A 25,201-nucleotide genomic window follows, 5' to 3' on the forward strand; every position below is an offset into this window, starting at 1 on the left:
GGAGCGGAGCAGGGAAGGGAGGAGGAGGGCGGAGGAGGCGGTTCCCGTTCCCGTTCCCATTCCCGCCGTGCGGGTGCGCCCGGCTCGGTGTGTGCGGGGCTGGCGGCGGCGGGGTGGCTATGGCCTCCATGGCGGCGGCGATCGCCGCCTCCCGCACGGCGGTGATGAACGGCAACCGGCCGCTGGACGAGCGGGAGCGCAAGCGGTTCAGCTACTTCTCCTCGCTGAGCCCCATGGCGCGAAAGATCATGGCGGAGAAGGAGCGGATCCGCGAGCGCTACGGGCCCGAGTGGGAGCGGCTGCCGCCCCGCCAGCAGGACGAGATCATCGACAAGTGCCTGGTGGAGCCGCACGTCCAGGCCCGCTACGCCGCGCACCGCGGCGCCGCCCGGGCCGCCGCGCCGCCCGCCTCCTACCCCAGCCTCCGCCTCAACACGGGCCAGAAGGTGGTGCACTTCGGCGACGAGGTACCGCCGCGCCGGCCGCGGGCGGGGGGGCAGGACGGGGGGCGCCGGCGGGGCCCGCCCCTCTCGCCTCGCCGCCCGGGCGGGGGCCGTGGGCACTGCCTGGGCGCGGCGGTTCGGCTGCCTGAGGGGGGTCCGCCATGGCTGGGCCTGGGGGCGAGGGGCGCTCCCCAGCCGCCGCGCCGCCGCACGGGCGCGGTGGCCGCAGCCGTGCCCCGGCTTCCCGGCTGCGGCTGCCCGCCTGTGCCGCCGCCGAGCCGGCGCTGGGCTGTGGAGAGGAGCGGGCGTTTCTAGCCGTTGGCTACGTGGGGAGTTGCCCTGGTGATGAGATTTATTTCTTTTCCCCCTCCGCGACTATGCAGGAGGGCACGGTGTTACCCCGTAAGCGAGGGGATTTGCTCAGATTGTAACAGCAGGAAAGGCACCGAATCGGAGTTTGTCTGAGATAAGCTGAAGTATATCTGAAGTGGATTTTGCAAAACAGAGACCTACAGAAGAAGCCGGTATCAGCTCCCCCGAAAAGCGGGGCACGGTCGTGGCTAGCTCTGGAAATAGTCCCTTGCTGAAAATGGGCTGTAGGGAATGTTTACACTGAATTAAATCTTTTCCTTTTTGTTTCTAATTTTAGACACAGTTAAAAATACAACACTGAAAACATTCCAGCTCTTGATATTTCTGACACCTTAAAAATATGCGGCCTGTTCCATGTCACATGCCAGGAAAAACAAGGGTGTGGAAAGGCAGATGGCAAAAAGTATGGATTTTGAATCTTCTGAGAGCCGTCTATCTAATGGCGAAGTGTGGCAGCCCTTCTAGAAATCCATAGGTATAAGGGTACCTGGTCCGGAGCAGTGAGTCATGTTACCAAGTGTGATCCCTTGAAGAGGAAGGTCTAACAATGCTTGCAAAGACCTGACGGTGCTCTTGAGATACTGTCTCTCTCTTATTCTGCATATGAGATTTCCTTTGTTTTGTTTCTTTTACATCTTGGTATGATTACAGAGCCGATACCTTTCACTATGTTCATATAATATCTTAAAGTGACCTATTGTTAATTAACTTATGTGGCTTCTACCAGAAAAAAATAATCTGCTTCTGCATTTGTAATCATCAATCCAATTTAAAGAGAACAGTGCTCCTTTTAGCCTCCTCACCAATATCCCTTGCAATGGGATTTGTAAGAAGCGTTTGAAGCACATAGATACTTGGCATCATGGTTCCTGACCAGCTTTATGCTAGAAGATTGCTACCTGTGTTTCACCTGTCAGGAAGGTGTGACGATGTGCTGTGCACACATTGTATCTACAGTTAGAGAACATATGGTCAAGCTCAGCTTTGTTTAGTCTGTGATACCAGAAATTCTGGGTAAATGTTTGCTGGTAATAGACCATAACTCCTGGTGAAAAAGAGGTATAGAAGGACGCAAGACAGCAAATTTGGTTGTGCAAGCAGTCTTTGAAAGGAAACCTAAACCTGAGGTTAGTTGCGAAAGGATTTAGGTTAATGACTGTGGAAAGTAAATACGTTCAGCTTTCCCAGTCTCAAACAGCTCTGCTGTGCTTTCTGCTTTGAATTATGTGGATCCGGAAGGAAAGCAAGCATGTTGTAGGTTGTTGTGCTGCACTGTATGGAAATAATAATTTCCTGCTTGACAAAACAGCTAAAGAGTCCATCTGAAATTTGGCAAAGTTGTTTTCTTTCCCCTCTTCCCCCAAAATACAGCTATGATACAAATAATGTTGCTGTTAGCATTTGTGTAGCCATTAACCAAAGAAAGCATGGGTCATCAAAATACTTGATGCAAAGTGTTTAATTTTGGAAGCATCTGCCTCAACTGACTTCCTCCTTGACTTCCAAGCTGAAGTTAATATAAATCGTATTTCTGAAGAAAAGAGATTCCACTCGTTTTGGCATCCTCCATTTCCATTTTAGTTCTTCCAATTGCGCTGTTGAGCCTTGGAGCCTTTCCTGGCTCCTCATCTGATAGCTTCTTCTCCCTCCGCTCCCTTGCTGGCATTCGACCTGATTCTTGGACATTTGCCCTGCCTCACTAATTGTTCCGCCTTGTGCTGCTGTTACAGAGCCACTGCAGCCGATCTCTTGCCATTTCAGTTCAACTTTCCAGGCTTGCAAATGCTTTGCCTACAGAGCTTTATTACCTTGCTGTCTTCTTGTCCGACGGCTTGCTGAGCTGCACTAGTGCCGTCTTTGTAAGACATAACTGCTGCGCAAACCATGCTCAGGGCAATTAGATTGGTCCTGGCCGCTGTCCCTGTCTCATGGTGTATGGTATCCTGAGGCAAGGAAACAGAGAGTAGTCTGCATACCTCAGAATCCCTTGTTGATGTTGCAGTGCTTTCAGTGTGAGTGTTTTGGTCTGATGATGTTCTTGCTGACACCTGCTCCAAAAGCTTCATGTTTCCAGCCACAGCTCATCTTCCCTGTTTACTGATGTTGAGATCTGTAGTGATCTACCTGTGCTTGCTTAAGCATGGAAAGTTGATCTCTTCCACCTCATGTTCTTTGGAGGACTTGGGAGAAAGCAAAACAAGGATGAATGCAGAAGATACTGATTTACCCATCCAGGACTCTCACCATTTCAGCCCCACTTTCGTGCACGTGACCACTTTGACAAGGTGGTCCAGAGGATGTATGTAGTGGTCTTGTATCTCTGGACAGTTGGTTCCCTCTTTCTCACCCCCACCGTTTCCCATACATCTTTTCTAACACCAAACTCATCTCCTGAACTTGTAGCCCAGGACTGTAAGTTCTCAAAATATAAGCATCTCTTACATTTTCAAAACACCTTTCAGTATGTTGGCTGTGTGGGAGGGCTGTGACAGAAAATAGATGTGCAGTAACAGGACCGTGGCATCCTGTAGCCACGATCCAGTCATTTCGTAGTGCTAGAACACTGCAGCACCACGTGTGACTCTTAGCATATGTCTAGAGTTAGTTGAGTGCCACTGCTCCTTCTCTTCCATTATCTTATCCTCATTGCGGCGTTGCCAGTCGTGGAGTTAATAACTGAAGCTGTACATGCAATGCAGTTCCTAAAGAGGATCGGTGCCAGGACACCAGACCTGCTTTTTTAATCTCCCAACTTGTCAAAGAACTGAAGGTATTTTAAAAAGTCTCAAAAAGCTTGACGGAATAAGTGGAAGTACAGGAATCAGGCTCCCTGATTCCCCAAACAACGTTTCTCTCCCAAGCACAGAGTTGGGTTGGGTGGCACCCAGTTCGCTTGACATCTACCTGTGTGCATCACGCTGTCATGGTGAGGGTGCACGCAATTGCTAACACCAGCCGTTACATGTCCACCATCAGCCTCACAGTGTCGAGTTAAGACTTCCTAGTTGAAAGAGACTCCAGAAATACACCAGCTCGATAACCTTGATGGGGTTGCAGGCCTTGGTGTTTTCCAACACCTCCTCCTAGCGAAACCCAGTATCTCTTGCCTCTCTATCTTGTTTTGTTTTCTAGAGTCGTGTCGTCTAGGTCATGCATATATTTTCCATCTCTTCCAGGCTAATAGGGTCATTTAACACACCCATGGAAGAAGTTTTGTCCTGTTTGCTGAAGATTGACTTGCTATCATCGCACATGGGCCCAGCACCAAGAGACTATTTGTTACTTCATCATTTTCTGTGTCTAGGCAGCGTAGGCCTTCCGGCTGAGGGCTTTTGGAGGCTGCAACCTTCAAGCAGAGCTTCCTCTTTCCCAACAAGCCTCCAATTGCTGGCATTTTTCCATTTATGTCTAATGCTCATAGTGGTAGAAAATAAGGTTAACTGAGCAGAGGAAAATCTGGAAATAGAATCCGGGATTGAATATAAATGTAATATAAATGGGCTATTTTTGAAATACACCATGAATTATGAGCCGTCATGAGGGGAATAGGTGGAAAGACAGCAGTGTGTGAGAGGCTACCACCCTTTGACTGCTGTAGTGCTCGGCTTGCGTTAAGCATCTGATTTGATGTTAGTTGATGTACTGGATCCTCCCTGTTTAGTTCAGTGATAGATAGTTTAGATATTCAGTTTACAAGAAGTTCTCACTCTTTGCTTAATATTCTCCCTCTTTATCCACAAGTGTGCGACATACACATGGATTTAAGGTCTGATTTTTCTTTTTTTTTTTAGTTCTTTTTTTTTAAAGGGATACTGAGTTTGAGCAGTACTCAGCAGCTCAAGGATTGGACTTGAAATAACTAAACTTTTCATTGAAGAAAATGCCATGTGCTTTAGAAAGTGGTAAACATTTTATGTGGAGGAAAGACAGGTAAGAGAGTTCGGTTAGCTTCATTCATCATCTTTTAATAGGGAAGCTTGACTTATCTGCCTGAAGGCAGATACAGTATTTGTTTTGCTTAGCCTTAAGAACTTTGGCACCAAGCCAGAGGATCGACCCTTTTATCTCCTACTTAAAAATGCTTTAAAACAACAAATATTCAATATAGCAATAACTTTTATGTTGGGCCTGTTATAGATATGTGCTTTGTAAAAAACAAAAAAGGCAGGCAGCTTTTGAGTGCAGTTAAACCCCAATAACCAGCAAGTCCTATTCTGATAGCACTTCTAAAATGCATTTTTTTGGTAGGTTTGTGACTGCCTGGTTACTGTCAGCTGCTCTGAGCAATGCTCGTGTCAGGTACGCTGGCACATTTCTACCAGTGTCTTCCATTTTGAAATTCAGATGCTGTTTTGCAACAAGCTGCCTACATATAGCAAACGTAGTTTGTGATTCTTTTTTATATATTCTGCAGCTGGTTGTTGAAGTCAAGTGTATGACTGGATTTTTGCCCCTCTTTCTCTTTTCTTTTTTCTTTTTTTAGCTATGAAATATGTTGCATGAAGCCCCGTTTCTTACAAATAGGTTCTTTAACACTGGTGAACAAAAGTTTATTTATTTGCCTTCTTTCTGGAAGAAGGCTTTGTTGTGTGCTGAAAACAACAGCTGGATCAGATATGGATCTCTTTTAATCTGTGTTGATGATAAATAGCCTTGAAGCCTTTTTCTCTAGAATTTCCACTCATAATTTACTTTCCTGAATATTGAAATAGTTGATGCTTTTGCTCCCATTTTCTTCAAGCATGTGAGAACTTGTTTATTCTACAGAAAGCAAAGTTATTTCTCAGATTTTGTTGGTGATAAACATGAATCAGGCACATCAGACAGGAAACTGTTGAACTGTGGTGTTTTGCTTCTCACTTGGTCCTCTGCGTGTCCTCTATGTGAGGGCACCAGAGGTGGAGGCCACAAACTTCCTTCCCTTCCGTGACAATGGACAGAATTTGACAACTGTCTCCTTCATCCTAGCTTCAAGTACGCTTCAAAAAACCGCAGATATCAACTCCTTGAAGGTTTGTATCCTCAAACCGTGTCTTAGCCTATTTTATCCTTTGCTAGATCCCATGAAGATCTCTTGAATGTGGGCAAAGCTCCTCAGTCTTACTGGCTCTGAGGTGTGCTGGGCTGTGCAACCTGAGATACAATGAGCCATCCTTTTAAGAAGAAAAAATTATGGTCCTTTTCTTTCAGGGAACTGCTGTCTAACAAGTGTCTACTACTTCCATCTTTTGAAATAATCTATGAAAGTCTTAGATTTTGTCTCTGACAAGAACTTTTTAACAACCAGTACCAAAATACCGTTAATTCATTTCAGGAGCTTTTTGTCTGCCTAAGCTGGAGGTCAAGGTCACAAGTTGAGGTGCCAACAAGTGCAGTAGCCGTTGAGAAGATAGCAGATTCTATGAAGTGGGAAGCTGATTTACTCGGTTCTGTAGGGAATGACGTATCCTGGTGCACGACAACCTCATACCTTCACTCTGCCTTCCCCGTGCTGCTTTTCTATCCCTCTGCAGGCAGCCTTTCGTCAGCAGGGCTCACTCGCAGCAGCGGTGTCGTCACTGAGTTGAGAATGTGCAGGGAGCGTTGGGTGTGAAGAGGTGTCCCTCCCAGCGTTGTCTACACTTAACCTCAAATACAGGAAAATAAAGAACTGACTGTCTCAGGTCCAGGATAAGGATGGTCTTGGCTCGCACCCAAATTTAAAACTGGTCCACGGCTGGTTTGCATGTCCTGCGAATGGCAAGAAGTCAGAGCTTCCTTTAAACTCCTTAGGTAAAACCCACTGACAGCTATGCCTACGTGTCTGGAGCTTTAAGGTGCTGTGACAGCATGTAGGAGTATTACACTCTTTGCTGGACTTCATTTCTGTCCTTTACTGCGGTGGTTGAAGTCAACTACTGATTTGTCCAGACCCCATGTGGACAGAAGAGTTATGGTCCTATCTTGTGTGTGAGACTCAATCCAGTGGCTGGGCTCCCCTGACTCTCTTCCCTCCTGGACCGTGATTTCTGTCATGTGTGCTTCAGAAATGAAGTGCCAGCTCCACCAGTTTCAGAGGCAAAGGATACGGTCCTAAAATGATTTTGAAATAATTTGACACTCACCTGCTGCGAGGCATCCCGCCTAAGTGGTGTGGCATTCCCCTGTGGTCAGCAGCACTCCACAGTGCAAATACTGATAGAAGTTAGAACAGATACTAAAAAGCAGACTTTGGCTCTCTTTGTTTCCCTTAAATGTTAATAAATATGAGTATCCATTTCCTGGAATGAGAGAACCTGGTATTACACTTGTGTTCTTGGCAAAAATTTCCTGTACCAGATTTCCTTTTTGGCCAGAATGTGTGGTCTAAGCCCGGGCCTTTCCTTTTAGATGGTTTCTATCAGCCCAGTTCTTTTTAAGAGCATGGGATCACCCTCATATATACCACAAATACTTTGCTGCAGAAACCCTGTGTTTTACAGATGAGTAATAGTTGGAGAATGACACATTTTCATGTTTAGGAGATGGTTTCAGACACTTCTAATTGTGATTCCATAGCCCTTGGCCAGCAAAATCTGCCTAGGGTGAAATAAGAGATGGCAGATCAGGAGAATGCTATCAGATGTCTGAGAAATGTATTTCTATAAAGGCAGAGGTCAGAAATAAGAAGAAAAGGGCAGTCACGGTAAGATGTGGGGTTCCTGCGTTAGCTTAAAACATGGTCTAGTTCTCTTATTCTTTGAACAGTAGGAATGTGAAACAAGCACTCCAGGTCTTGTCCTGTCCTCTCCTTCACTGTGCATGGTTACTCCTGGCCTTTCTCCTTCCATCCGCTGTTCCGACTCCTGTTCCTCCCCTGATGTACTGGAGTGGCCAAGCAGTGACATACTCGGTATGGAGGGTACAACTCATTACCTCTACCAGCGTGAACATCCAATGTACAAATGAGCCTCATCCACGACCAGAAATAGAAGTGTGATCATTTTGTTGCAAGTCTGGAACAAATGTGAATGACGTTTTATTCATTTTTCACCCCTTCTTTTTTCCATGTGGGTCACATGTATTTCTGGAGGGCATGCTGTGTATGAAGAGATTATTTAAATTTCTCAAGTTGGGATTATTTTCGGAAAAATAGCTTCTTAAAAGATGCTATTTCAGATTGGGATTTTAGTCTGGACATCGTGTGGTTCTTTCAACAGCACTGAATACTTGTTTCAGACTCATCGTCATTGAAGTGGCGTAATGATGTCTCTTGTCAGGGTTGGATCCAACTGTGGCTTGGCCTGATGGACGCGTGACTGTTTCGCTGCCACGTGACTGCCTGGTTGCACATGTGCTCTTTGGTCTGCGGAGGGGAAGAAATGGGACTTTATTTCCCTAAGGCCCCTGCTCCTCTTGTTGTTTCTGTCCCTGTGTGTTGCTAGTGGCTACCAAAGAAAACGCCCAGTAGAAAACTGGAAATACAATACGTTCTAGAGCTATTTGTAGAGAAACCGTTTCAAGAGGCTTAGACCAGGTTGAACCTTCATATGTTTTGTAGATTAAATTGGTATACTAATTGATAATCTTCCCCCCAGAGAACTTGCTTTTAGTCAGTCTTAAAATGTAATCAGTGCCATCTCTAAGTAGTGCTCTTGCCTTTTGGAAAGTTCTGTGGTAGTGGTTGTTATGCTTCCAGCAGTGCAATGTAATGACATCTGTATGATGCTCCTGAGCAGGTAAAGCTGCTCTTCTCATTTTTAGTCATTCTTGAATTTTATTTCAGGATATAACTTGGCAAGATGAACACTCGGCTCCGTTCTCCTGGGAAACGAAGGTAAATATACAGCAATTTTATTTTTAATGTTGGCTTGTCATTTTGCACTGTTCCTTGTGCATTTATATTGCTTCATTTTGAGACTTCATAGACTAATGTCACCTTTATTCTATGAGAGCTGTGTAAAGTGACTGTCCTGCAAACGAAACGGGACTGGTGTGCTTCAATTTACATCAACAGAAACACAAAATGTACTTCATGAACTAAAGCTCTAGCTTCAAGTGCAGGTATAAAACTGATTCATTAAAAATTATTTGCATTTTCGTTGTAAAATTTTTAAACAACTTTCCATGTTTAGCAAACTTTTTAAACACCTTTCAATGTTTAGCAAGACCAGTGTTTCAGATATTGTGTAAACATGACTGCATTTCACTTTTGAAGTCAGGAGCAAAGTAGCTAAGAAACGGGGTGAGAAAGGTACAGATATCTAGTAACTTCATTGGATTCTTTCTTAAAGCCTGTCTTATGCTTCATCTTTTTGTTAGTACTGGAATGTAATGAAACTTGTTAACCTGGGGCTATGGTAGAAGCATTGTGTTATTTCCTCTCCAAAGGGCAGCTCCTTCAAAAATTAATGTATTTTTCTGTGATGGACTGGGTTTGGGTTTGTTTGGGTTTTGTTGTTTTTTTTTTTTTCCCCCTCACTTTACCTCTGGTGTTTTGTTAAAGCTTTATTTACAATGGGATTCTCATAAGGCTAACACAGAGCCAGAGTTCTCCATCTTTCTGAACCTGCAGTGTGAGGAAGTATAGTTGCACCATATTTGTGGTGGGAAATCAAGTTTAGTTGTTCTTGTTGAAGAAAATCTGGGAGCAAAACCACAGCTCATTGCCTTTCTCAAATGGGTATGGTGGACATGTTAATTTAATCACGTTTCAGACTTTGTGTTTTCTGGCTTTATCTGCCAGACAAAGCTGCTTCTCTTCTGTTTCTTCCATTCTTTGCCCTTGAACTATGTAGATAATCATATATGAGCTTATGAATATAATCTTAGCCTAATGCAGAGTAATTATTTGGAAATGCCAGTGAATGCTAAATTAATCCGGTTGACCCTAGACTTGCTGTCAGCCTTCCCTGCTCAAGGTCACTGCCTGTAGCTAGCACCCCATCTGTGCTTTGCAGATGCTGATTAACCTGTAACTTGATGTGACTCCTGCGTCCCTGCAGCCTACAGTGCTGCAGTTTAAGAGAAACCATTGCCAGTCTTCACTTGCCTTAAAACTCCCTTATAAGCTGTAGTGGTTCAGGAGCCAGTGGAGGATTTCCTGCAGTGGAAGCCTGGTAGCTCAGGCAAGCCCTGCTGTCTTTCGGGACCTTTAGAAGCAGCAGCCACTGGCTTTTAGTATGGGCGTACTTGGGCGAAGCTGTCAAGAAAAGAAAAGAAATGAGAGGAATGTGGACCTCATTGACAATAAGGACCAAATAAATCATATGTTGGAGACAGCAGTATCGTCTCTCCCCTACTTTTTGGTGCAAACCCTAAAACTCAGTTTTGGGAACATGGCAGCTGTAATCATATTTCTAAGCTCTTGATAGGATTTTGTAAGTTCTGAATACTTGAACTTCCTGGAGATAGTGCTTTGTGTAATGCACTGACTAGTGATCCATGATGAGCTGCATCTGCACTCAAATGGATTTTCTCTTTAACTGATAGTTGTCTTTTCTTTTAAATGCTTGTATGTCTAGTGAAGTGATTTTCAATCCAGCCTGTGGTTTATCCTTTGCTGATTAAGATTATTTTTACTATCCTCCTGGTGTCTCAAAATGAGGGACCGCAATGGAGAGATGCTCTAGTTTCATGCTTTTCTGTAAGGAATGGAGGATCGCAGAATGATACAGGAACACTCGTGTGACTGCTGAAGAAAAGTGAGGTGGAGAGGAGGTTGCTTTAGAAATAATTGTCTCAGCTAATCAAGCTGTGCTTCCTTCTTCCCCCCTCCTCCCTGCTTACTGACCAGAGATAAAAGCTGTGCCTCAGCTGTAGGCTGAAAAGTTGCATGATCTTTTCCTTTAGCAAAACTCTAGAGAATCCATTTTTTCTGGCTTTACGGGGTGTGGGTTGGTTGGTTTGTGTGGGTTCTTCCTTTTGGTTTTTCCCCAGTGCCTCATATTGTGTCAGTCTTTCAGCCAAATCCTTCAATGGCTGAGTCTTCCATTTCTAAAGGTGGCGCTTTGTGCTTACTCTTTGATCTCTTCCTTAACCAGTACTTTAATAAGATAATATTGGAAGGCAATTTCTCCATGAGGTACCGGCTGAGCAAAAAGTATCCTTGCCCAATCGGTCCAGCGTGGGGAAGCAGTGAAGAAACCGGAATGAGCTGTTTAATAAGGTTGACGTGTTGTAATGCACATTTGGTGTCTTGTGAGCCAGATCTGTTCCCACTGTTATTTCAGGCTGTCAGGCTCTTTCCATTCCATGAGCTCTAACCCCCATGATGCGTTATTCTTTCCATAATATTCTTTTCCCTGATCTCCCTTTAATGCAGAGTTTTTGGGTTGGTTTGGTTTTTTGCATGTTACTGCCGTGATGACGAAATTCCTTCATTCTTTCGCAGCTTTGCATGAATGTGCTCTGGCTTACCCAAGGAAGGGGATGTGGTGTTCACTTTCTGCTTTTGCAGAGAAAGAGAAAGTAGAGATGTAAATCAGTAAAACAAATAGGCCTTTTTTTTTTTTTTTACATTGAGACTAAGAAAAATAAAGCGGCAAAATCAGTATTTGTAACTAACTTCAGAAAAACTGAGAGGGTAGTGAGAAGAGTAGAGAAGAGGAGAGGGCATGTTTTCTGCGAGTTGGAGCCTCTCTCAGCTGTTTCAGTGATGCCAATGGTGATTCCAGTTGATTAGGTATGGACAAATTTTTCTCACGGTGGCTAGTGCAATGGATTCCCTAATTCCATGGTTGTCAAATTTACCCAGAGAACAGTGTACTAAGTTGCTGTCATTTTGGGCAGAACATTGTTGAAGGGCTTGATAACTTCACTTCTGTCAAAAGTAAACTTTCTGTGTTCTCATTTTAAACACAAATGTGAGATATGGCTTAAGTCATTGATATCACAGCAAACACTTGCGTGAATATCTCCACCATTTTTAGCTGTTTGATATGTATTTAAAGTTTTTGTTTTACCTCTTTATTTTTAAACCCTCAAACAAGGCGAACAAAGCAGAAATACAATGTAAATTGCTGAGTTAGCTGCCAACATTTAAAATACTAATATTTTTAGTAGAAAACTGTAGCACTTCTCAGAAGGAAAACTACTCGGGAAGCAGCGAGTTCTCATGGCTCTGCGAATAAGCTGACATTTTAAAACTAGAGATTGAATTGGAGGGAGTGATGTGGTTCATGGGTGGAACCCTCATGAACATAACACGTCTTGAAATGTGGGTTACATTTTTAACTGGAGCTAAAGCCAGGTTTATGAATTTAGGGCATTCTATTTATGGCTTCAGGTTTAAGTGCGATGAAAGCTGACATTTTGGCTGAGTTTAGCCTTTGAGGTTTCTTGGTTTGTTTGAAGTAAAAATTCAGTGTAACTCAGCATGAACCCCGAGATATAAATGGAAAACAAAAATCATGCCTGGGTTTGGAAATAAAAAATTTCTCTGCAACTCTTTCTGAACTCAGAAATTTCTGGGTTTGGTGTGGGGGTTTTTTTGTTTGTTTTTGGTTTGGTTTTTTTTTTTAATTAATTTAGTAGTAGACAGAAAATATAATTTCAGTCTGCCACCTCAGCTAACACATTGAATGCACAGAGCAGCATGGGAATAAGTTGGAATCTTTTTCTAATTCATACTATTAACTAAAATAGGTTTTATTCCAAATACTTAAAATTGACACATGCACATCTAAAAATTTGTTGGTCTTGATACAGGTAGAATAGTTGCAAAGGTAGCTTTAAAGAGTCCTTTTTGTACTTGTTTCTTTTTAACTCCTGGCTTTTTCCTACTTGCTTTCTTCTACTTTCAGCAGGCCCTCAGATATTTGTTGAAAAGAGAAGCCTTCAAGGTGTGTTTAAAAACAAACAAACAAAAAAAAAGGCGAAAAAAGAAAGTGTCAAGCTTTGATCCCTTCGATAACCTGGTTGCTGCCTCCCTGTCTGAATTCCCTAATTACATTGCTACAGAAGGGATCTAATCCCAGCAATGCTTTAGAAAGAAAAAAATTATGTTGCACTTATAAAAAACGTGGTTTGCAAACTGTGTCCTTTATGTAAAACTAAAAGACGGTCTTCAGTATCCTTCTTTGTACAAGTCCTAGTTGGTTTTGTGTTTTGTTTTTTTTTTTTAATAGGAAGAAAGTAGCAGAAAAGAATTTTTTTTTCCCCTCCTTCCTTAGCAGCCTGATATTAGAATTGTTTGTTACAAACTATACTTCGGTGTGATTATTATTATCAAGCTGGCATAAATGGCAATGCTTCCTTGGAAAGAAAGAAGAATGATGCCTGAGGTTTTGGGTATTCCCTTCCCTTTTTGATCTAGACTGCAGATGTTTAAAACACAGTGCTGTAAAACTATTGTTGGCTATTAGTTCTTGAGGAAGAAAAAAAAACAACTTGTGGTAACAGTAGCTGTGTTCAAGGTTTATTTTAATCTGCACGGCCAGATGTTCTCAGCTAAGGATTCAATTACCTGCATCAATCTTTAGACATTTGGTTTTGAGCGTAAAACCATGCACATACCAGATACTGTAAGTATGAGCTTGCTCAGGCTAACCAGTAACACTGGCAGACTAGAATGCTGTTCATATCACTAAAGAGTAGATCATGAAATTTCCTCCGAAGCTCCACGCTATGTGTCTTTGGCGTTGTCTTTCTGCATGGACTAAAATTACTTAGATTGCTTTTGAGTGCTTTGCTCTATTTTTGCCCTTGCAATTAGTCTCTGCTGACCTAAGGATTTCTTTCTGATTCTGAAAACACACACAGTGTGCACAGGAAACAAAGCAAAAACTGCAACTACTTTGGGTCCCATATTTATTTGGTTTTGTCCATTCAGCAAAGCAAAGTCATCTTCTAAATCATTTTAAACTTGGCTTTTTTACCTCTGCATATAGCAGGCTATGCTTAAAACAAGTTGCTTTTGACAGTGTTTGTACAGTCTTTGTCTCAACAGTTTGGATTTTTCAGGCTGCCAAGCGAAACAATTTGTTTTGGCTGTGTTTGCTTGACTGTTTAGTAAAATACTACACATTCCTGATGAGTGAATAAGATGCTTAAAAAAAAAAAGGTCCTGGGTTCTTTGTGGTCATCTTGTTTTTAATACAGACTTACAAACTGAGACCTGATTTTATACAGTATTATTAAATCATGACGTTCTTAGTGTGTGGTGCCTCTCTTTTAGAATACATTGTTTCCCATGATTATATACAGCCAGTATTATGATTTGGTGGATTATCCCTTCCTTGAGACTGAAGGTAGGTCTAAATTTTTTAATCCAATAAATGAAATCCCTGCGTACCTTAATGTGGTCTTTTTAAGGAAAGATGGACACGCTACTTCCTAAAAACAGCAATTTTTAATATTACTTATATTTATTAGACAGAGAGATGATCCAAGACCTAGGCATCCTTTATTTTAACCCTTGCAGTGGTTTAGGACCAGAGGTCTAAGACTGAAAAGAACATGGACTTCTAGGTTTGCTCTGCTTCAAAATACTACTTTGTGCATGCTTTCACATGCACTCGCTCTCCCTCTCTCTACTAACGTGTTGAGAATGACTTGCTCTTGCAATATCTTGAAAATACTACTGCTGACGATAGCTTTTATTTGAATTCTGATAACTTCTAGAAATTGCAGCTGGGATGTACTAGCCTGTCTGTAAACTCTCAAGTTTACTCTCCTGGGCTGAACAGTTCCCAGAAATATAATTTGGACAAATGGTAGGAGAAAGAAAGTATTTTTATTTTATTCCTTAGATGGGGAATTAAAGTACAGAAACCGCAGCTCATTCAAAGCCATACAAAATCTATGAAAGCAGCTGGGGACTGAAGCCCTATCTCTAGGATCCCAAACTGTGCCTACATGACAATTCCCTTTGACCATCATTCAGTGTTTGCTCCCCCAAGGTGGCAGCTGGCAGAGTGCCGCAAGTGCAGTTCTGCTGCTTAAATGCTCAAGTGCGCAACTGCAGCTCAGGGCAGCTCTGCCTCGGCCCGAGGAGAGCCAACACGCCGTGCGGCCCTTTACGGACTAGCTGCTGCCCTAAGTTTGATTGGGGCCAGGAGAGATGTGCATCAAGATATTCTCATGGCTGGCAAACCTAAAGGAAAAGGAAATGGTTTTTTGGGGGTAACTGTCTTTTAAATGTTGTTTCCTTCCCTCTCCTGCTGACCCAATCAATTGCCAATGTGCAATCTGATGTAAGAAATTGAGAGCAGAACACTAATTAAACTCACACTGCTAGTGTCTAGTGACTCACTAGAACGTACAGTACTGCTCATGACTTAGATGTCAGCATGGGGTGTTTCACACATGGGTCTTCTCCATCTCTACGTGAAATTATCTCCCTACTTAGGCTGCTGCTCTGTTGTTTTTTGTTTGTTTGTTTGTGTTTTTTTTTTGGGGGGGAGGGTGTTTATAATATTTCATTGCCAATTTTGTGACTTGAAAGATATTGCATATTAATAACTTTCTTTCATCAGCTACATTTCTTAGATGTTCAGATGTTTTAAATAACCTTGAAAGTCAAATAGAAGCATTATGTATTTCAAGGAAAAAAGAAAAACTTGTGACTGGTCCACAGAAGTTCTTGGCTTCTCAAGCTAAATGCTAGAAGGGGAATTATACATCTGACCTCTCGGGGCTGTATTTACATCATACTGAGACGCGGTGCTTTCAAAACCTGTTGGGGTAGTCTTGTCTTCTTCACCTTCCTTGGGGGAGAAAGCAAACTCCTGAAGAAGTATTTCCATTCAGATTATTCCGTGTCAGGTTATGAACTGTTTGATTTCTGTCATCGTTTAACCTGGCAGGCAGCCAAATACCACACAGCCGCTCGCTTACTCCCCCCACCCCGATGGGGTGGGGAGAGAATCGGAAGGCTGAGCGTGAGAAAAACTCGTGGGTTGAGATAAAGATAGTTTAATAGAACAGAAAAGAGAAAATAATAATAATAGAATATACAAAATGAGTGATGCGCAATGCAGTTGCTCATCACCCGTGCTGACCGATAACCAAGTAACGATCGCTACTTCCTGGAACACGCTTATCATTCATATACTGAGCATGATGTCACATGGTATGGAATACCCTGTTGGCCAGCTGGGCTGGCTGTCCTGGCTGTGCTCCCTCCCAGTCTAGCAGAGGATAGTTGTCCTTGACAAGGTACTTAGCAACAACTGAAAACATCAGTGCGTTATCAACATTCTTCTCATACTAAATCCAAAACACAGCACTAGGAAGAAATTTTACTCTATCCCAGCTGAAACCAGGACAATTTCGAAAGCATACCGTGACCCAAATATGCAATCTTAAATGTCGGATGGTCCTGTCTTCTGAAATGGAAAGGTACACCCCCCAGTCTCCATTCTAAAAGGACAAAGAGGCATCCTCTCCGGAACATGCATCCACAAGTGGGTTGGAAAGGGTGCAACTCCCTGAAGTTGTGCTGCAGTGCCGTGCTCTTCTCTACACTAGAAGTGGTCTGCCGCTTCCAAACCAGACATCTGAGTTGATATTTTGACCCATACAAAAGAACATAAAACATGACCACAGGCAGTGGCTTTTGCTCCACAGCATAAGAACTTCCCAGGAGGCCGGCTTTGCTTGTCTGTCTATCTTGCTGCCATCGAAAGGCAAAGCCATTTTGTTGGTTTTCCTTTTTCTAATTTTTGTTCTAACAGACCCCTACTTCCCTTCCATCGGTGTTTTTCCTGGATTTTGTTTCCAACGCTATTCTGGTGGATCTGGGGCTGTGATGGCCTCTCTGCCCTCTGGGCACTGACCTTCCCTCTCTCTTGGGCTGGGGGGTGAAGGAATCATTTTACCGAAACTGACTGCTGCTGTGGTGGCCTTTAGCTACTGTCATCTCTAGCATGAGCCCTGCGACAGGCTACTCGGAAGAAGGAAGGCTGTTGAAGGATAGAAAGTAGCACTGTGTTAATTCCTACATGACAAGGTACTTAAGTCTTCTGAGATGGAATTTTTTTTTTTTTCTCCTTGGATATTGGGAAAGTGCAGGTCTATTTTATATTGTGTTGTGGGTTTTTTAAACTGGGATTTTATCAGGTCTGAAGTCTTAAAGCATCTTAACTTCAGGGTGGTAAAACTCTGTTCGGTAGTATTGCCAAATGAGCTTAGGGAAATAAATCCCTATATTTTAATATAGGGAATGGCAGTCACTGTAAATAATCCTCAACACCATTGCATCCATAATTTTTTTATGCACAATTTATTTAAGGAAAAATCTCCTGTTCTTAACTTTATGTCATGACTTTTGTTTTAAAAAAAAGAAGAAAATTGGAGTGCTAAAGTTTTTCCTCTTAGTTATTTGTAGGCGGAGTGGGTGTTGAGCTGTTTGGTAAGAGTTTCAGGTATCCTTGCACTCACCTTATTCTAGCTGAGCTATAATTACTTACAGCTTATTTATGTTCTGCATCTTTTGATAACACAGTATATTCTTAATGAAAACATGGAACTTGGTGCTTCCTATAACCTTGGAAAAATATCTAATGTATCTAATTCTTTAGATACATCAGATGTTAGTCCATGAATCAAATTATGTGTAGTCAGCTGCTGACTGTTTAAAAAAAAATGTTTTATAAACAATCAGTTGCTGAGTTAAGATTTGCACTTTGATGAGAAGTTTCTGAATATTAAATACTAGGTGTGTGAGACCTGCTAGATGTAGAGTCCCTTTGAACTTAACATGCACAATAATGTAGGACTCGAGATCAAACACTTCTAGTGAAAATGATATGCAACTAGGACTTGTTTTAGTCTCAGGCCCATAGATGCTATTGCAGTTTTATTCAGGAAAGACCAGGTAATGAAGTAGAATGGGGAGAACATCACAAATCTGTAATGAACTTCGAAAGTATCTATTAAGCAGTTGTAGCAAAAGCTAGTATTTGAAATGTCCTCTGAATTTTTTCAAAAGTAATCAGGCCCATAATGACAACAGCATAGCTCTAACAGTAAGTACATTTTTTTTTTTTTTTTTGCATTGTTTGTTCTATTTTACAAACAAAAGTCCAGACATTAGGTGGTTCTTTTCTGGCACTTGCTATGGTGCTGTCTCCTAAATACAGTAACGCTTACGTGTTCCTCAGAGTGAAATAAGGCTTAATTTTATTAGCCTAAAGGGTGTCCAGCTAGTTGACAATCTAGATTACTGAAGTGGTGGTAAGTAAAATGAACATTTTGAAGTACTGTTCGCTTTTGGGTGGCTTTTGCAAGATCTGTATCATGCTTTAACTGTGGTCACTTGCTTCCTTGACCCGATGTTACCTCTCAGAAATGAGTACAGCTGTCTGCACTGCAAGTTAATACAAAACAAGGCTCTGGAATAAGTGAAGAACTGGTCCTGCTGGAGTTGATTCTCTTCCTTCAGAGGGGCATTAGAATTATAAAAACCACTTGTCTATGGATACCCATTACATCCAATCCTTTATCTTGGAAGTAAATGGAGTTGTAACATGTTGCCAACTATTTCAAAGACTATAATGGAAGATTGCCTTTTAAACTACACTGTAAAGCTTTTTTGCTTTATATTTTCACGTAAAACATCTATGGCTTTCAAAATGCATCGACAACTGTTCTAATGTTTTAGTGCCGCTATTCTAATGTTATTCTAATGCATGCTATACACTGCTATCTTGGATGGTACTGAGTAACTCGAATATGATTGCTTTCTCTGACTCCTCTGCAGCAGGTCTAGGACTCTTACGTTTGCTTGCAGTTCAAACTTTTAAAAATTATTGTTTTTATGTAGCTACAAAGATAGACATTTATGGAGAAAATAAATTAGCTTTGCTGTGGTATCTGCTGCCTGGGAGTTGCCTAGCCGTGGGCAAAGGTGTTACCTATATGCATCAAGATCAGAAGTTCAAAATTGTGTCTTTGTGAAGGGCTTTGAAATACTGTTTTTCTTTAACCCTGAACAGAGTCAGATGGAGTTCAGCGTTGCATCTCTGTCCATACAAGAACAAGGTGGTGGCCAGTTGCAAAATGAACAGAGGCAGCCCGTTAAAGCAGCACCTGGTGTCCAGGTCCCTAAACCTTCTCAGGCCAATAAGACCCCTGGCTCTGATGGCTTGATAGCATCCAGAAAGGAAGAGGAGTCCTCTTTCTGGAAGATAAATGCAGAGCGCTCAAAGTTTGAAGGAGACAAGTCTGAGTTCCAGTCCCTGACGCCCAGCCAGATCAAGTCCATGGAGAAAGGAGAGAAACCTCTTCCCTCTTTTTACAGACAAGAGTCTACTCCAAAGGAGATGGCAAAAGCTGAGAAGCCCAGCATAACTAAACCAGAGAAGTCTGTCGCCCCCAGCCTGCCTTCTGTATCTCTCGAATGGGAGAAACCTCGACCCACTCAACTCCCTGCTAGTTCTCTAGATGACTTCTTTCTTCCTGACCCACCACAGGACCTGGCATCTTCTAGGACAAACAAGGAAGATACTGATGGTACTATACTTACAGATCCACAAATGCCTGGACAGGTAAGGACTGCTATATCCAGTGTCCTTAGATTTAAAAACCGTATAGCACATTAAAATCTGCCAAGGCTGCTCTGGAAGATTAGGGGCTCCGTAAAGCATTAAGCCATAGCTAAGCTTACTGGCTTTTTATTCTGCAAATTTAAAGAAGTCTATTTTTTGCTATTGTTTGTTTCAGTCAAGTATTTTTTAATGTAGTAAAGTGCATAGGATAAAGCATCATTTAAACACAATACCAGAAACGCTGACATGGCATCCAGTGGCTAACTGACAGCAAGCTACCTAACAGTTTGGGGTAAAGAGCTTGCTATATCAAGTAAAAGAATTTTTTTTTTCCTTGAAAAAGCAAAACACTTAATGGAAAAAAGAAGTTTTTTAACTTGAAAAGTAGATAAACTAGAGTCTAGGATACTTTATTGGTACACACAGCATAGCGGTGAATGGCGAACTAGTTTCTCAGCTGTTTTAAGTGGTAGCCCAACAGCCGCTTCGCAGTGCTTTGTCCCAGGCAGCTGGGCTGCTTTCAAATGTGTTTTCTCTTAAAGTCCAAAATGGAAATGGAATGAGCTTCCCGAATTAGCCTTCTCAATGTTTTGGTTTGTGTTTTGTTTTGTTTTTTTTAATAAAAAAACCAAACAACCCCACAACAAAAAATAACCTTAAGCAGCTCAATAGCCAGTTGAAGCTATTTAAAAAGCAGATGCTGATCTGTGAGAAAAGAAAGGGAACAACAGGATATGACATGGTGAGGGAAAGAAAAGGAAGAGATCTGAAGCCTGAAAACTGTGAAGTATAGAAGAGGAGTGGTTCTTCAAACAGAGCTGTGCAGTTCTGTTTTGAATTTCTAGCATCACTCTGGCATAAGCCTGACATATTACTGTACACTTTAAGCATGTCGCATGGCTTTTTCTCTACCATATTTTCCCAACAGTGATTGTTTAAATTCGGAACAAGATGATGTAAGGTCAGAAAGATGCAGGATGAGGTAAATACTTGCAAGAGAAGTAAGTGGGAGCGCTTAGGAGAGAACAATACTTAAGCCACTTCAGTATTTGGAGCCCTATGTTTAGTTTTCTCTGAAGATAAGACATAATGCTTCTTGAGCTGTTTTGCTACAAATTGTGACCGCGGTAGTCCTCTAATTTTAGTTAAAGGCTTTATCATGTTTTCCTACAAATTAGTGATTTGTTACAGTTTTAATTCCTTTGTGAATATTTTCTAGCTAACTGAAATAGTTTGAAAAGCCTGATTTTTCTCTCTGTGGAGAAACAATCCTCTCACGTCAAAATGTGAACAGAGTAGCAGGAAAGGTAGTATGATAGAATTTTTTTCATTTCCTCTTTTCTGGATTATCTTCCCTGTTCTGGGGAAGAGAGCCATGCTCTAGGAAGAGAACTAGAGACTCAACCGTGTGCCTTGAATAGTCTTCCTGAACACTAAAATCACCTTGAATGTCATGGCTAAGAGTGCAGCACTGCAGAAGTGAGCATGTTCTTGATGGCCTAGTAAATAACTTGTCAACAAAGTTTAAATGCTGTAGTTTTCTGGAAACAACTGGCTGTCATTGCAACAGGCAATCCACTGAATTAGTGATGCTTACATTCTGTGTTTGTTTCATTCTCTGCAATTCCCACTCTAGTCTAAAAATTGATCCTTATGAATTTTTCCGTGGGGAAAAAAATAACACTTTGCCTGCAGACCACTACAAGAATTTTATTTTTATCTGAAATTGCCTTTTTGGTCCTTGTGAGTATTTTTCCATGTCTAGCATTTTCTGGTGTAGGTTCTTAGGTATCCTAGAGCAAGGTGAAGAATTTGGCAGAAATATTGGCAGACAACATTTTAAGCTTTCTTTTTAGATAGGCAGTCAAGTACTGAGTTTGTAGTACCATAATTAACAGCCACATCTTCTTTCTTTTTTTTTCTTGCAGACTAGTACAAGCAATGTTATCTTGAAGACTGGCTTTGATTTTCTAGACAACTGGTAAAAGATACTTCAAAATAGATCAAACCAATTTTGGGGAAGGAGTGGAATATCTTTCTCCTTGTATGTTAATTTACTAGCATTTGTGTCTTTTTCTAGAAGTAACTTTCGAACTCTTAAATGTTGCCTTTGTATAAACTTTTGTAATACCATATGCATTTTTGTTTTTTAAACAGTGATAGAAGTGTGGTTTCATTTGGATATTTTTTTAATATCTGTTAAAATTTTTAGTAGCTACTGTATTGAGAGGGTGGGAGAAGTTACTATACGCATGTTAAAGAAAAGCAAATGAGAGTCTCCATATCCTAGAAATGGAACCTACAGAACCAGATTGCTGGTTTCAACCAAAACCTTGCTAGCATGGCTTGTAAGAAATAGAGTTGCACATGCAATGGTTCCAAATAAGCAAATAATTCCATACTTCAGACAACTAGCAAAAACAGTATGAAAAATAAGCATACAGAAGAATTGCATTGATTTCTGTATTTCATTTAGTTTGAAAGTAACTTTTGTACCACTTATTTGAAAACACTTTTCTTTTGAAGAGGGCAAAGGCGTTTCCAAAATGATGGATCCAAAGAAGCACTGTGTTTGTACCCTACAAATCTGCTAAAATAACATAAGTGTGTTAGAAAAATGATCTGGGGAAGTGACAGGTGTTTCTAGTCTTTGGATTAAAGACTTGGGGGTGGGTGGCGGGGAGTGGGACAAAACCTAATGAATGGGAGAAACTGTCTTCAGGGAACACACGCCTAATGATTTCACTGCCTCCTTTTAGAGCATAACTCTTCGTAACAGTAGTGCTGGAAGTACAGCACTGGTAATTGCTGGAGTGTAGACTACCGTTGTGTCAGGAAACCACTATGTTTATGGGAGGTCAAAGCAGTATAAGGCTTCTTTGTTTTTTAAGCAGCTTATCGTCTCAAGGACTCATCAACTTTGGTGCTTTTTCCTCCTTTTGAGTATATTCTCTTCAGCGTTCAACATCTGGGTTGCATTTGTTCCCGAGGTGCAGAGAGGCATCTCAAGGTGGCCCTCAGCAGATTTGCCTCCAGTTCTGCTTTCGAATGATCTTCGTTTGGCGTTTAAAATTTAGAGAACAAGACTAGCTGTTGTTTGAATCTGTTGTCTCTGAAATGCAGCATGATTTACACACTGACTCTCACTGTGTTTACCTCACCTTGAAGCCTTAATTCCCCCTACGCACAGCCAGTGACTGGTCTGCTCCAATGCCAAAGGTTTGACCTTTCCCTTTACCTCAGCAATAGTCCCATAGCATTTGTTTGGGGTAGAAGGCAAACACAGGGCTCTAATGGGTCTAATGGGTCCCGGCCAAGGCTATAAGAAGGTCACCATCTCCTAGACCATAATTGTGCTAGGCTTCTCATGGATTAGCATTTGACATTCGGTTCAGTGCCAGGGGCAGTTAAATGTGCAGAATTGGATGCTGCAGGATTTTCTTCTGCCTTTTACAGGAAGAGTTTGAGATGTCCTGGAAGAATCCTTCCTGTAATTGGTGTGCTGCTTGCTCTGAACAAGCAGAGGGTGCTGACAGAGCATTAAAACTTACTTGTTGATCAAGGAAAAAGCTGTAAACTACCCCCTCTCCTCCCCACCCCCCCCCAAAAAAAAAAAAAAAGAACCACCAAACCCCTATTTTTTCTAGTGTTTTCTTAAAAGGTTTCTTTGCTTAAGGGGAAGATTGCCACAGAGCATAAGTCATTATGTAGCTTTATTTATAGACTTCTGAAAGCTTCTTTACATGCTTCCTGAGATGTACAAACTCCTGTAATTCGTGGATATTGTGTCTGCATTCAGCAGTTTGGAAAATACTTGTTGTTTCTACCAGCCTGGACTTCACTGCTGGTTTTTTCTTAGCTGACCTTTTTTAGCATGTGCTACAAGCATCCAGTATTAATATAGCTTAGAACAACATTAGCACAAATTCTTTAGGTGTATAATTAGTACTGACTTGCACCTTCATTTCAAAGCTGACAAATGTTAACCCTGGGGTCTACAGTTACCAGTGAATCTAGTTTTCTGTACATTCAGCTGCCGAAAAGTTATAAATCCAACGTGAAGATGTGCATTCTAATCTTGCTTTGGTATGGGGAGATCTGAAAGCAACGTCTCCTACTGTTGAGGAGTGTTATTTTAAACCTCTGCTAAATACCTTAAAGCTTCTTAGGGAAGAACCTGGGCTGCCTGTCTCTTCCATCGGCTAACGCGACCCTAATACACATTGGGACCAGCTGGTAGAACATGCTGCAGAACTTTTTACTTATCCTGGTATGTTTTTCCTGTGCTTTGACAAGAGTTGATGCTCCTTCTTTCTTTAATATGTTTTTATTAAACATTCTTATAAAAAAATTGTACTTGGTCACATTTTATATTAACAATGTTTTAATAAAGTCACTTTAAATAGAACATTCAAGGCTTTTGTGCTGCTTTGTGTGTTGTCCTTTATACTCTGCTTTCTTCAGTGGCATTGGAGTTGTTTGGGGCATCTTGAATCTGCCTGAGAGGCAGCCAAGAATGATTTGGTCTAGAATTTAGAAACTGAATTTTTCAGATCAGGAAAAAAAAAAAAATCAATACACTGCAGCTGTTTTTCAAGCTTTTAAGTTGGGGAAGTATCTTTGCTTTATCATTTTATCTGACAGCTGGGGACAGGATGAGATTTAGGACTGTTTATAAAGAATAAAATCTATTTGTACTTCACTGTAATAGACTTAAACCTAACATACACACAAGGAGACACACCCCCCAATATCTTCAGGTAATCCAAAGCAGTATCTGGATCAATATTGCAGGAACAATTTGAAAACTTAATGTCTTGGTTTAACCCCAGCCGGCAGCTAAGCCCCACCCAGCCGCTCGCTCACTCCCCCCTGGTGGGGTGGGGGAGAGAATCGGAAGGGTAAAAGTGAGAAAACTCGTGGGTTGAGATAAAGACAGTTTGATAGGTAAAGCAAAAGCTGCACGCGCAAGCAAAGCAAAACAAGGAATTCATTCACTCCTTCCCATCGGCAGGCTCACTGTACTTCGTGCAAATGACCAGAACTGGCAATGACAAACTTTCAGGACGTTTTCCTGTCAGTTGATGGTTACGTATGGGTTTTAAAGGCATGTCACAAAAAGGAAGATGCTAGCAGAGGCCGCTGGGTAGTCCCACTTTCTGCCTTTTGTCTTATGCAGCAAGTTCTCAAAGTGTAAGAAAATCAAACGTGCAGCTACAAGGATAGTTTTTCTTCTGTGTGCCCACATCCACTTCTTCCAGAAATGTATTTTGAAAAACAACTCAGTTTGGTTTATACTTGAGCTGAATTTCTACCAACAACTGAAAAAGCATTTGAAGAAGAATTTGGTTTGGAAAGACTCAACAGCCAGTTAAGGGTGGTATTCCAACTATATTTAGGATCTGGCCTACACATAGTTTGCTTCAGTCTTGTTTAAGCCCCCTTCTTAACCTTTAAAAGTCCTCTCTAATAAAGGCAAATCCACTGCGTCTGGGAGCCGTCTCGGCATGTGGAGTTAGCAGGTCTTGTGACTGAGTGAAGACTTGTAAAGGCAGCGTAGAAAACATGCCACGGCTGCCTGCCGAAGGATGGCGATCGATTTATTTATTGGTGACTTCCGTCATTGGTTCAGACAGCACAGAGTTGTCTTTGAGGTCACGGCTGTGGGTGCTGGAGCAGCACCCAGCAGGCAGAGTCCTGTTGGTCGCTCAGCAACAGCATCCCCCAAAGAGCTCGCAAGTCCCCTCCCTGAGATACAAACCCGGCTTTGTAGGCGTTATTCACAAACAGGCCCCTGGGCTTTGCTGTCCAAGTTTGCCCGTGACCCACTTGACTCAGTACGTTCTTGTTACTGTGAGGACAAACCTGTAATTTGGCTGTCCTACATTTGTGAGTTAATGAGTTAATGCCGGTGAAAGCCTTTTCAGAGCAGGTAAG

The 25,201-nt window shown here is 41.9% G+C and overlaps 1 protein-coding gene across 1 annotated transcript; it reads left to right on the forward strand.

Annotated features, from left to right (window-relative positions):
• C3H1orf198 (chromosome 3 C1orf198 homolog) lies at positions 1 to 23,672 on the forward strand. Its single transcript, XM_075146396.1, has 4 exons — positions 1 to 467; positions 8,560 to 8,610; positions 18,713 to 19,264; positions 21,193 to 23,672. The coding sequence occupies exons 1-4, from the start codon at positions 120 to 122 to the stop codon at positions 21,247 to 21,249; spliced, it is 1,008 nt and encodes a 335-aa protein (XP_075002497.1). The 5' UTR covers positions 1 to 119; the 3' UTR covers positions 21,250 to 23,672.
• The last annotated feature ends 1,529 nt before the right edge of the window (positions 23,673 to 25,201 follow it).

The sequence above is a fragment of the Calonectris borealis genome, chromosome 3, assembly GCF_964195595.1.
Source record: "Calonectris borealis chromosome 3, bCalBor7.hap1.2, whole genome shotgun sequence".
Classification (NCBI taxonomy): domain Eukaryota; kingdom Metazoa; phylum Chordata; class Aves; order Procellariiformes; family Procellariidae; genus Calonectris; species Calonectris borealis.